The sequence below is a fragment of the Sitodiplosis mosellana genome, unplaced genomic scaffold (assembly GCF_009176505.1).
Source record: "Sitodiplosis mosellana isolate CC-2019 unplaced genomic scaffold, AAFC_SMos_1.0 Smas_scaffold_6560, whole genome shotgun sequence".
NCBI classification, from domain to species: domain Eukaryota; kingdom Metazoa; phylum Arthropoda; class Insecta; order Diptera; family Cecidomyiidae; genus Sitodiplosis; species Sitodiplosis mosellana.
In genome coordinates this window covers 1-12,002 of record NW_022601767.1, presented here as the reverse complement: position 1 = coordinate 12,002, position 12,002 = coordinate 1, and the positions used below count along the sequence as shown (strand labels likewise).

Below are 12,002 nucleotides of genomic sequence, written 5' to 3'. Positions count from 1 at the left end.
GGCTTATTTTTATTGAAAAATTCACTTCAAATTGATTATTATAACACAGAACAATGATTCAGTAGTGGATTGGGTCAGCACGCCAATCGAATGCAGGTCGTATCAATTTGGAAGCTAACGGCAGTAGTACACTGAAATTGAAATAGCCCACCAACAAGAACAGCAACAGAATGATGACGTCTGCAATGAAAAGACCATATTTATGAAAAACTAATTCCAAATGCTAATTAACTTGCTTTTCGGATGGCAGTGAATCATCCGAATGTGTACTTACGCATTGTAACTCGTTCCCATTTCTCCACTATATACAATTCGGTGACCATCAAGTAGCGGAACCACCAGTATTCAATGAATTTATTGATTTGCTCTAGCATCTTGGTTGAATTGGTTGCGATAGTTGTGTGTACCTTCTTTGGTTTGAGCCGCTCAGTAGATTTTCCTTCTTTTCTGTGCGAAGGATTCAAAATGCCGTATATACAAATGAGTGTTTGACAGATACGTATCAAAATGGTTAATTTTGACATTTCAACATACTTACATCTGACAGCTAAAAACACACTTCAAATAATACTCGGTTGAGTTCACATGTAAACACAGAACATTGAATTTTAGTTTTCGTAATGTTTTTTATTCATCTATTCGTTTAGCGTCCGTTTGTTTTTACAGTAAATTCTGTTTATTTCGTTAAATAGCTTATGCAAATTGTTGAATGATGCGACTATTCTTCGGAACTTTGAATAGCCGCTTCTTTTTTCTCCCAACACTCTTCGTAAAACCGTACTAAACGGTCATTTTGATTCGAGCAAAAGTCTTTGAAATCGGCCAACATACGCAATTGGAATAGTTCTCCCTCAGGTGAGCTGTTCAATACAAATGATTTCCATTTTTTGTTCGGCACCATGTGATTCCATGACCATAAAAAGCCAATCTTTCGCGGTACGTCGAATTCATTTGTTTTCAGTAGATTGACATGACGCGTCACGTATGTGTCGTGAGTTGTGCTTTGTGATTCGGTGTAGACGTTGTTCAGTGGGTATCGCTTGATGAAGGTGGGTTTCTTTAGTTTGCTGCCCGAAGCAAGGCGACGACGAATTTTCAAGCCTTGATGCGGTGAAGGCACTAAAACAAACATATTCCCAGTGCAATGAACGTACTGCCGATCGAATGACGATTCATTCGAGCCCATTTTCGTTTCCACATATGCTGGCATGAAACCAAACCGTGCTACAATTGCTTCTTGGAATAGAATCAAGCGATCGTTGAGTGTTTCTTTGCGAAACTCTTTGAATAATAAATTTCCATCCTTTTCCAAACACGTCGTATTCAGAGGGATAAAAATTGGTCCCCGCAGTGGATCGGATTTCTCGGTGAATGGCTCAGCCAAAAGATCGGCCGGGATTGGCACAAGATTGAAACCGCATAATTGTGCCTTTCGAATCCAGCCATAGATTAATTCGTAAACAATTGGACCGGAGGCGGTCAACCATTGCACAACCAATTCGAATGCATAGCCCGGCGTTACCGTTGTATGATAACGCACATGGCCCCATTCAACACGATCACTCTTTTGCGTCGGATCAATTTCCAAGTGCAGCTGCTTGTAAACGGGACCATCCAAAAAGTGCATCTCAACCGAATCGTGCAAATATCGTGGCACATTCAATTCTTTGGTATTTGGTGTGTTATCGTACTTCAACTCGATTTCCATCCATTCATTTTCAAACGCTTCTAGATCATTCAATGGCTTGACATAGTCTTTTGATTTTGTGTCTTGCAGCACAATGTAGTACAAAAAGTACCCGGCCACAATTGGCTTCGATATTTCACCCGATGCATGGCAAATCATCCCCTCTCTAGATGAATAGATAATTATCCAAATTAAAAATTTGTTTTTAAGGTTTGAGGAAATTAAAAAAAAAAAATTTGAAGATTCATTTTCACGCATCTCTAGTTTACCTTCGCATTCGTTCCAATATCTCGATGGCATTGAATTGACCATCAATGCGATTGTTTAACCAATTGATGGCATCGTACGATACAAATGTATGCGATGGTAAACTTTGCACTTTTGCTAAGAAACTAACGCCCGTCGCCGGATGTCGGAATGCTTCGAATATTTCAGTGATTGTCGCATCAGCAACGTTTAATTTGGTTTCAGTCAAAAATGTTTCTTCGTTGTCCTCCGTCGTAATAACTAGGCTTGGTTCTGGGTTTAATGACATCGATGCATCGGACGCTTGCATCACTTTCGTGCTGTTGCTTCGGTCAAAGACCTTGCTGCCAGATCTAAAACGAATAATTGATGAAATTTAATGTGAGTCTAAAACTGATCTTCTTTTTTCATAGAATTGGCAAATGGACGACCTGAATCGAGGAAACTCCTATGAGTGTAGAGGTCAATTGTGCATCGATCTCTTCGATGAATACGAGCACATTGACGACAGCATCGAATATGTGATGGAAAATTTACTTCAAACAACGAAAACCGAACATGAGTCATATCATGCCCTACTCGATAAATTCAACTCTTTCATTACAATGAAGTGTGAGTGTACACCAGACGAAACAGAAAACACAGATTTTCTGTGCACTCAAGCAAAGTGCGTTCACGGCGGTAACTATGTGATTTTCAAAGACCAACTTTCACAATTGGAATTGATGCTCGATGAAAATCGAAAATCTCGTGATGTAATTTATGAATGTTCGGAACTGTGCTTGTGTCCTTCGTATTGTCACAATCGTTTGATTCAATTTGGTCCGCGAAAAGATTTGAAAATCGAAGACTATTCACAATTCGGCAAGCAATATGGATTGACAACGATGAAAACAATTCCAAAAGGGGGATTTATTTGTGAATATGCCGGTGAGGTCCTGTGTAAAGAAGAAGCAACAATTCGATCTCGAACCAACGATGAAAATGGAAGAATGAACTACATTATTTGCCTGAATGAACGACCCATTGGATGTGGGGATGGCGAAGCAATTCAAACATTCATCGATCCAAGTCGTATCGGCAACATTGGACGGTATTTAAACCATAGCTGTGATGCAAATTGTCAAATTATTAGCGTTCGTGTTGATGCACTGATTCCAAAATTGGGTGAATTTTTTCACATTTTATCAGAATTTTTTTGGTGTCCATTTTTTGTGGGAAAATTTGACAAATTGTGAACATTTTGAATTATTTTGCACATTCCATCCAATAGGTATATTTGCCAAAAGAGCGATTGCACCAAACGAGGAGCTCTGTTTTGACTACGGTGAAGATGAGAATAAATTAAATCCATCAGCTGAGGTGACGAATCGGAAACTTTGCTTTTGTGGAACATCAAAATGCCGAAAGTACCTGCCAAATTTATAGTGCTAGTCATTGAAAACAATTACCTTGGACGTGTGGCTGGCAATCGATTGCTTCCCAATCGTTCTCTGAATGGCGAATTGGCCAATACCTAACGGTGAAAATAAATCGCATATTAATAAAACCATTCAAATAGTGTTTGATTTTTTGTTTGACGCCATCACACTGACTATATAAACCTGCCATTTATAAGACACTTTAAAATACCTTGTGTGCTAAAGGTCAAAGCATTGTAAGGGTTAGTATATTGAAGAGTGTTCCAAAAAAATGTTTGATTTAGATAATTGCAAATAAATTGAATGGAAAAAAAATAATTTCGAAATTAAAAGAATTTTTCTGCCAGAATTATTTCGCCAAAAGCTAATGTTTATACATATATTTTTTTGTTTTTGGAAATTGTGTTTGTATTCATTTTGAAGCACTCTTTGGTTAAGACATATATAAAATTCAAATGAAAATATCTGGATTTGTTCGGGGATTTGGTGCATGCTTTAAATAAATTGCTTAAAAAATAAAAAGAAAACCGAGGCCTTAAAGTTAAACCTGTTTCACGTGAATATCCATCCAGTTCATGTTAAACAAAACACCGTGTTCATAAAATTTATAGCATAATGGGTTAGAATATATACAGTCAAAACATCCATAGGCCAAGTTAAAACCAAGTTTTTTTTTTAGTAAAATCGGAATTAAAAAAAAATTTAATATCACAATAGGAATATGCACAGAAAACGAACGCAAGGAATGAGCAACAACAACAACAAAAAAACATGTTTCCGAGAAACACATTATGCAGATAGAAAATGCTAGACGATTGGGCGAAAGGCTACGAAAAAAAAATAAAACGATTGTGAAGACAAAATTTCCACAGCTAAAATAACCGAATAAAAATGAACCATTTATAAACAAAAGAGAGAGACCAACAAAGACGATTGTTTTTTGTTTGTTTCCATAGCAAGTTAGAAAAGAGAGAGAGACATAGAAAAAAAATAATTTGTAAACAGATGATCGGTCGCTCGATGAATGTGATGTGTGTATGTATGTGATGATGATGAAGTGAATGAGAGATAGAGGACGCAGAACAGCTAACAAATTCGGATAAAAAAAATCGATGAAGAATTTGAATCGATTTGCAACAAGACATAAAAAATAATTTGTTTTTTGTTCTCTGCCGAAATGTAATTGATTGAAATGTGCACCTGTGGCGGCGGTCTTGGTAAAATGCTGGTACTGTGTCGACGTCGTGTCAGATGACTTTGTTGGACTGTGGGGCTTCCCTGCAACAGTAACATTAGGCAACAAACCGGTTTATGAAATTCAAAATATAAAATCCAACAAAAAGGGAAGAAAAAAGAATAAATAAAAAAATTTAAATTAAAACAAAACAAAAAGAAAAAAGAAAACATAAGAAGGGGATAAAAAAATGTGTGTGGGTGGTATTAACAATGCGCTCTTCTGTGATATCAAGTTCACATTGCCTCCGGGATATGCATTTCGAATTTCATTACGATAACGAGAAATACGAAACAAATACTCGATCATTTTTCTTTAGCTACCCTGGCTCAGATGTAGACTGTTATGAGAATTAAGGAAACGATACAAAAAACGACACTGTTTTTAAGCCAAACTTCAACGGACTTTTTTTAGAACAAAGCAATAATATCCTAAAAATAATTCTTTAGCAATTTCCATGCAATCGATGCATATTTCGCGCAATACTTATTTTCGTTTAGTCTTGAATTCGAATAACTCTTATGCTCATTTCTTGTTAGAAAATCAAAGTTTACATTTCCAGGAGAGAAAAATGGGTGTTCACAACTATAATTACGCAATAATAATAACAATCAATTCTTTCATTTCAAAAATACATAGCTTTTTTTTTCTTTCTATTTCTGATCAATTCCAACAAAAAAAATTCAAATCGTTTTGGTCAAGACAAAAGAATTGCTGTCAATTTTCAATTGAAAGGTTCATTGTGAATTGAAAAAGGAAGAATTAATCTTAACTTATTAACTCGAATTTTAAAAAGTGTTGCTTCTTTTACGTTCAATTACGACTTAGAAATTGATTTACTGGTTGCGTGTTTGTGTTCACTCTTGTTATTCAATTAATTACTGGCGCAAAATTATCAACTTCTAATTAAAATACGTGGAAGAAAAATTAGTGAAAATAAAGTTTTAAATCAATTAGGCAAAGATAAAACTCATAAAATTTATCGAAATAAGAAAAGAAATTAGATTTAACTTTTAAGTCAATTATCAAATTTAGGAACTGTAGTAATCTGGCATACTTTGGATGAATTATTTACATATCAAATCAACTGGCTGCTGAGATGTTCATCGGTAATGCCAAATACTTACCCTGGTCGTGCTTCGTTGAATGTGACTTTTGCGCAATTTATTGAGATGTTGTTCAACGAAACGGATGAAATCGTCAATTTGCTGTTTCACACTATCCACATGGTTATCGATGTAAATATCGCACGGAATTGCTGTCGGACTCTCGAGAATTTTCTTTGTGGCCGGATGCTCCTTCGGCAGTAAATACATTCGATAACGCCAATATTTCAAGTTCTACAGCGAAGCAGTGAAGTAAAGTAAATAATAAGTGATAAAATGATCTTTTACCAGGGTAATGAATGGAACAAAAAATTACCTCTTGCAATAAATAATCGGTGTCGCCACGCGTGCAAATATATTGATCCATGTAGTTCCAATTGAAGTGCTCGAGTTTTTCCGTGGTGAAATTTACGCCAGATATTTCATAGGTTGAATGTTGTGGCGCTTGGAAGCGGTATCGATAGTCAACGTTGATCGGTGGATACGGATGCCGTGGACGATATCGTGTGACTGTGATTTCCGAATCGACTAATCCTATCTTATGGAAGATGCGACCGATAGACAACAAAAATTCCTTAGTTCGTTCAGTGCCGTTGGTGGGCTGCACAATCGATGAACGCACCGGCGTCGATGTTTTCGATATCATATTTGTGCCGCATTTCAAATGATTAATTGACACATTGCCACTACCCGAACTCGGTCGCGATGAATGCATATAATGTGAAATGTTTAGATTCACTTCGTTTTTATCGGGCATCACAATCAATTGGAAACCCTGAAAGAATAAAACATTTTTCTTGAACAAGTGATGATCAATTGTGCTTAGCATATTAAATCCGAATGAATTCTTTACCTGAGCCAATCGTTGCGATATCAACTCTCTGAACACTTCTTCGGTGGTCAATGGTTTGCGATAAATAGCTCGATTAGCGGCATACTCTGCGTTCACACTGTCCGGCAGCAAAGTATAATCGGACACAACATAATCGTTGTGCAGTGATCGTTGATCGGGGAAATAATCCGTTGTGATTGGCAAACAGGCCGGAATCGTCAACGATTTCCAGTCCACACCTAATTTATTTTCATTCCAAATAGATTTGTCCATTTTTTTTTTTCAACAAAAAAACACAAGTAATAATGATAATTAGTGAGTCGAAAAAAATGAAATGTCGGAGAAAAAAACGATGGAGAAAAAAAAACGAAAAAAGCGTGAATGTGATTGTTAAGCAAATCCAAAATGTTTTTTCTACATATGAAAGAATAGTTCAAGTGAAAAAAAAAATTGTTCTATGAAAACTCATGCATTTTGCAAGATTTTGAAAATTATAGGGGAATTATGTGTAGGTTGACCCGCACTAATCATTTTAGTCATAAATTTTTATGGAATAAATATAAATGCACACTGGATATACCATTGGAAAGAGAGCCGAAAAAGCTACAATTTGATTAGGAAATTCATTAGCTATGGTTGTAAAAACAAAATATTTCGGTCAATTTTCTAAGAGATCTGATTTTTGGCAACAAAATTTTTTCTTTGTAAGTTGACCCACCCTATTTTTTTTTAGAAAAGCATGCAGTATAAACACTCAATATATGAAATTCATTGAATTTCGTTGGATTTTCAATCGTTTTTGGTCTGTACAACTACGAAAAACAATAAAAAAATATAGAAATTGTAAAAAAAATACATATTCTCTATTTTTTCATATTGCGTCGATTTTTTCGTGTTTTTCAAGTCCAAAAACGATTGGAAATTCATTAAAATTCAATGAATCTCGTGTATTGAGTGTCTTAATAGTTGTTTCATTTTTCTGATTTTTTTTCGGGTGGGTCAACTTACAAAATTGGTCGACATTTCAATATGCACGGAAAGAATTTCGCCATGTAACGATATGTGTGAAATGACTTTGGATTATGAAAATACACGAAAAACTAGTGAAGAAAGCTTTTACTCGCTTAGCTGATTACTTTGAAATTGTCTACTTGATGATGGTCCGAAAAAATTTAGTTTTTATAAAAATGATTTTTTTTTTGCAAAAAAATTTTTATGAGCCGATCCGAGCCGTTTAAGAAGCGTATTTACTCTTGGGAACTACTTTTATATTGGTTTTTGACGTTTCCAAATCGATTGAGACTAGCCAAATTGACGATTTGTCGGTCAAAATACAAAATCGGCGGGGTGGGTCAACTTACACATACTCCCCCTATATATTTTTGTTTTCGACTAAAATTAAGTGAAAAAAGACACATGCAAACTAGTTCTTCGGATTGTCATTTCAATTGATTTCATTTGAAATTGAGTCCATTTCACCACTTATATTCTAATATTTGCAATTGAACACATCCGTTAACTCAATTTCAACGAACTTGTACATCATTTTGAAATGACTGTGGTGATTAGGATTTTTGAATAATAGTTTTGTGTATATTTTGCTCATCGGTAACTAAAAGAAAATGCAAAATAGAATTCATTGTGTTTCGAAGAAAGAAAAACAAATCCATTAATTAAGCCCAAGCCAATAGCCAATAGTAACTCAAAATGAACGAAACTACTACTAGTGTCAATTCGATGGTAGTGATTTTAAGATAATCAAAAATGGTTTGAAATACTGTTTCTGGTATTTCAAAAATTTGAGAGAAAAATAATTATGGATGTATAGTACATTTTTCCGCAAAAAATATTTAAACAAATGAACCAATCTACTTATTGATCATGAATGAATGCTACTTTGTCACAAGCAACACTAATTCCATTTAATTTCGTTTGATATTCAATTTATAAATTGAACACTTTTAGACGCTCAGATTTTGATTACTTGAATTTTGTTTCAATTATTTTTTGCTCTAAAGTTTTCATGAAAAAAAAAAAATCAAAAATAGCTGAATGATGAAAAAGGAAAACTTTGCCAAATTCTACAAGCCACATATTTTACGCAATGCAATTATAAAGCAATTTAAATGGAAATTTCGCACTTGAGTATGTCTACAATCGAAAGGGATATAAAAAAAATCCAGTCGATAAGAGTCTGTGGTTCGACCAATAGATATTAATGGATTAAATAATAAGAAACTTGGTGAAAATCGGAATGAAAAATAATTAAGAAGTAGAAAAAGAATAAATGTAAACCTATGATTATTTTGCCGGCTGCGTGTCCTTTTTTCATTTAAGATTTTTTAGAATTTGATTTCGAGTTCGGAGAGCAATGATGAGGGTGATGATGTTTGGTTTTTTAATTTTGTGTTTTTTTTTGTTTAAATTCATGGGCACATGAAACGTATTGAAAAAAGAAGAAAGAATATATTCCATTAATTATTTCTCCCAAGCTTTTTTCTGGTTTTCTCTTAAAAAAAAATTCGTTTCAAAATATTAAATATTATGTTGGTTTTCAATCCTTAAATTTAGTTCTCAATTTGTCCACAGAATAAAACTGTTTCGATTAGATAAGATGTGTTTGGGAATTATTCACAAATTTTGTTTCTGATTAAAATGCAAATACTACTCAATCGTTTAGAAAAGCTGTAGCTTTTACCACATCCTGAATATTTTTAAAAAATTCTTTGATTTTAATCTCTCATTATTTTTGCAATTGAGGCTGTGAGAATGAAAATGGCAATACAGTAAGAAACATTCTGAAGCGCACCAAGAAAAAAAAATTCACAAAAATGAATCATGAGTTCTGAATACGCAAAAGTGAACCATGAACCTCCTATGCTGCCCATGTAAATTCATGTTTCACTTTTGCATATTCAGAACTCATGATTCATTTTTGCGAATTTTTTTTCTTGATGCATTTCAGAATGTTTATTCCTGTATTGCCATTTTCATTCTCACAGCCTCAATTAATCGATTTTGTTTGTGCTTCAAAATCAATTATGGTTAAAAATCATTCAGAAGAAAAAATTAGTTATATTCACATTCTCTGGCTTTGAATGTTTATTCGGTTGGATTGATATGTATTGTGAGATCAGTTTTCTTACCCGTTGTAAGGGCTGGTGTCCATTCTTGCTCACCAGTCGCACCCCACAATAGTGTTAACGTTTTTGACGGTTCAACTGTCACCATTGGACCAGCCGGTGAATGTAATGCTGACGATTTTCTCTTATCTGTTTGAATGAATTACACTTTGAATTTGCCGAAAACGGTATAAAATTTAAGAAATAGACTCACATTCAGAAATGCTCGATAAACTACAAATGCTGCCAGTGAATGATTGTGTTAGTGATCTATTTGTGGGGATTGGTCGTGGGGAATTCGTCTGATTGTTGTCATCCGTAACAAAATTGAAGGAATTCGTTGGAACCGCCTGGTAGTGATGCTGCTGAATCAATACACCGGTCGGATCTTTTGGGAAAATGTGTGTCCATCGCCGTCGGTTTGAAGTCAATTTTATTGTCACATGCGACGGAGCAAACGGATTAATCAAGGCACGACCAGGTCGCGTCAATACCTTTGACTCGTTGATTGGCACATGGTTTCTTGTTTGCTTGTCAATTGTTGTCATTGACTCGGAAATATTCAGATTATCGCATCATTATCGATATTTGGCACGGAGGACTTTTTCGCTCTCGGATTCCGTTGCAGAGAACTGAAGATTCGAAAAATTGAGAAAATTAAAAAAAAAAAAATTTGAAAAACTTCAAGTCCAATTCAAAAAAGATACGATTCAATTTACCATGTCCCGTGAATCGAGGGCAGCGTGAATATTTGTGCGTCATATGCATCGTAATCAAATAATGAGTTATGAATATATTCACTTTGATGTGAATCAACGCTAAATTTCTGTCGTTGATTCTCTTTATTTTCATCTTCTTTGTCCGATGGCGATCGTAATGGGGGCAACTTGATGCGCGGTATGAATGATGAATATGCAACCTTTTTATTGGTTGAATAGAAGCTCAAGTTGATCCAATGGGGCATAGAATAATCATCGATGGCATCAATCGATGAGTCTTTGTTATGGAATTTCAGCAAAGGCACTGCGTGAAGCGGTTGCTCGCCAACACAAACCAAATCGCTGCCCACACCATTGTCTATAATCTACAAAGATACAATATTTAAAGAATATTTACTCCAGCTGTTCGTTGTTTGTGTAGATGGAATGCATTACCCGTTGTTTTGTGATGTTGGTCAGTTCTCGGTCGACCTCAAACACACCAACACCGGGCGTAATCACAACCGAAAGCTGCCCCGTGCGATCGAAACTCCGATCCAAATAATGTTTCTCGAAGACATTCAACGAAATATTCAGCACTTCTAGGAAGTTCCCTTGGGCTGCGGTTGAATTCGTGGCTGGTGGAATTGTGACTCCGGGTCGTTCATGATAATGCAATACAATGCTCTGATATGCCGTAAATAATTTTCGCAACTGAACCAATATGGAGGGAGCTCCAGTCATCGTTTCGCTCATTTTGAATGGCAACACGATAGAAATCCTCATAGTATCGACCCTTATAGTCCATTTGCAGGCACTCACGCATCGTCGGTGGGAATTCCTCCAAACTTTTAGCTGCGTAAAATGTTCGCGAAAACAATACGATTGTCACCTCATGATTACAACCCATTTTCTTCCATTTCATAAACAGATCAGTGAGAAAACCATTGACAGCCTTTTCGAAGTACAGATCGCCGTGAATGTCAAAGTCCCACATTTCCGATGACATTTGTATGAAGAGATAAACCATCGATGTGCTACTTCGGAACACGACTTTTGTATCCTCAGTGATGACACCACACGCAACACGATCACCTTGTGACCATAGCTCATAGATTTGACATCGAATCGATGATGTGCAGTATTCGATCTTTTTATTGGTATACACGCACGTATTTGTCTGAAATTGCGAACATCAAACGTGTAGGGTAAAGAATTGGGTCATGATCGTTTTAATACAACAAAGAAAAACTTTTTTGTTTTAATTGAATCGAAATTGATTACAAAATACGAGGAAAAAGACGCAGAAAAATCCAATTGAATGATAAAAGTGCCTACCAAATAAGTTTTGAGTCGCCACATTTCCGATCGTCCCATGTATTGGTCTTTGAATGTAATTTCCACCGAATCCAGTGCCACATTGGCTGGATCAATGATTCGCATCACCACCTCGGAGTAAGTAGGCAAGTTGAATGCTGATGCAATGCTCGATTCAATGCTAATCACATCTAATTGGTTCCACACACACACAAAAAAAAACACAAAAATAGTCCATTTCGTCAAAGACAACCTAGTGCGAATGCCATGCCTTTATGTACCTTTGTTTCCTTTGCTTTTATCCTCATTAAGATTCGTGATTTGCAGTAGCAATCGAAC

At 35.6% G+C, this 12,002-nt stretch overlaps 3 protein-coding genes across 3 annotated transcripts; 1 reads left to right on the top strand and 2 right to left on the bottom strand.

The window, feature by feature from the left end:
* LOC129579794 (uncharacterized) lies at positions 1-513 on the bottom strand. The gene is made up of 2 exons (XM_055469969.1): positions 275-513; positions 1-180 (listed from the first exon to the last, which is right to left on the bottom strand). The coding sequence occupies exons 1-2, from the start codon at positions 372-374 to the stop codon at positions 59-61; spliced, it is 222 nt and encodes a 73-aa protein (XP_055325944.1). The 5' UTR covers positions 375-513; the 3' UTR covers positions 1-58.
* Positions 514-606: 93 nt separating this feature from the next.
* LOC129579792 (GATOR complex protein Iml1-like) lies at positions 607-11,999 on the bottom strand (the record flags this gene model as incomplete). The annotated part of the gene is given in 16 exon segments (XM_055469967.1): positions 607-1,853; positions 1,957-2,286; positions 3,385-3,449; positions 4,555-4,645; positions 5,717-5,928; positions 6,011-6,469; positions 6,548-6,765; positions 8,822-8,848; positions 9,673-9,798; positions 9,863-10,212; positions 10,215-10,280; positions 10,368-10,732; positions 10,803-11,078; positions 11,080-11,526; positions 11,685-11,854; positions 11,945-11,999. Coding segments are annotated over 16 exon segments (4,392 nt in total), but the record flags the coding sequence as incomplete, so codon positions are not given.
* On the top strand, positions 715-3,485 carry LOC129579793 (probable histone-lysine N-methyltransferase set-23). Its single transcript, XM_055469968.1, has 3 exons — positions 715-855; positions 2,347-3,100; positions 3,207-3,485. The coding sequence occupies exons 2-3, from the start codon at positions 2,356-2,358 to the stop codon at positions 3,359-3,361; spliced, it is 900 nt and encodes a 299-aa protein (XP_055325943.1). The 5' UTR covers positions 715-855; positions 2,347-2,355; the 3' UTR covers positions 3,362-3,485.
* Positions 12,000-12,002: the final 3 nt, after the last annotated feature.

Bases quoted from the DNA above. Each gene is read 5' to 3' on its own strand.
- LOC129579794 (XM_055469969.1), bottom strand. From the start codon at position 374: ATGCTAGAGCAAATCAATAAATTCATTGAATACTGGTGGTTCCGCTAC. The intron at 181-274 runs GTAAGTACACAT...TTTTCATTGCAG, and splicing joins ATGGGAACGAGTTACAATGC to ACGTCATCATTCTGTTGCTG.
- LOC129579793 (XM_055469968.1), top strand. From the start codon at position 2,356: ATGGACGACCTGAATCGAGGAAACTCCTATGAGTGTAGAGGTCAATTG. The intron at 3,101-3,206 runs GTGAATTTTTTC...TCCATCCAATAG, and splicing joins TGCACTGATTCCAAAATTGG to GTATATTTGCCAAAAGAGCG.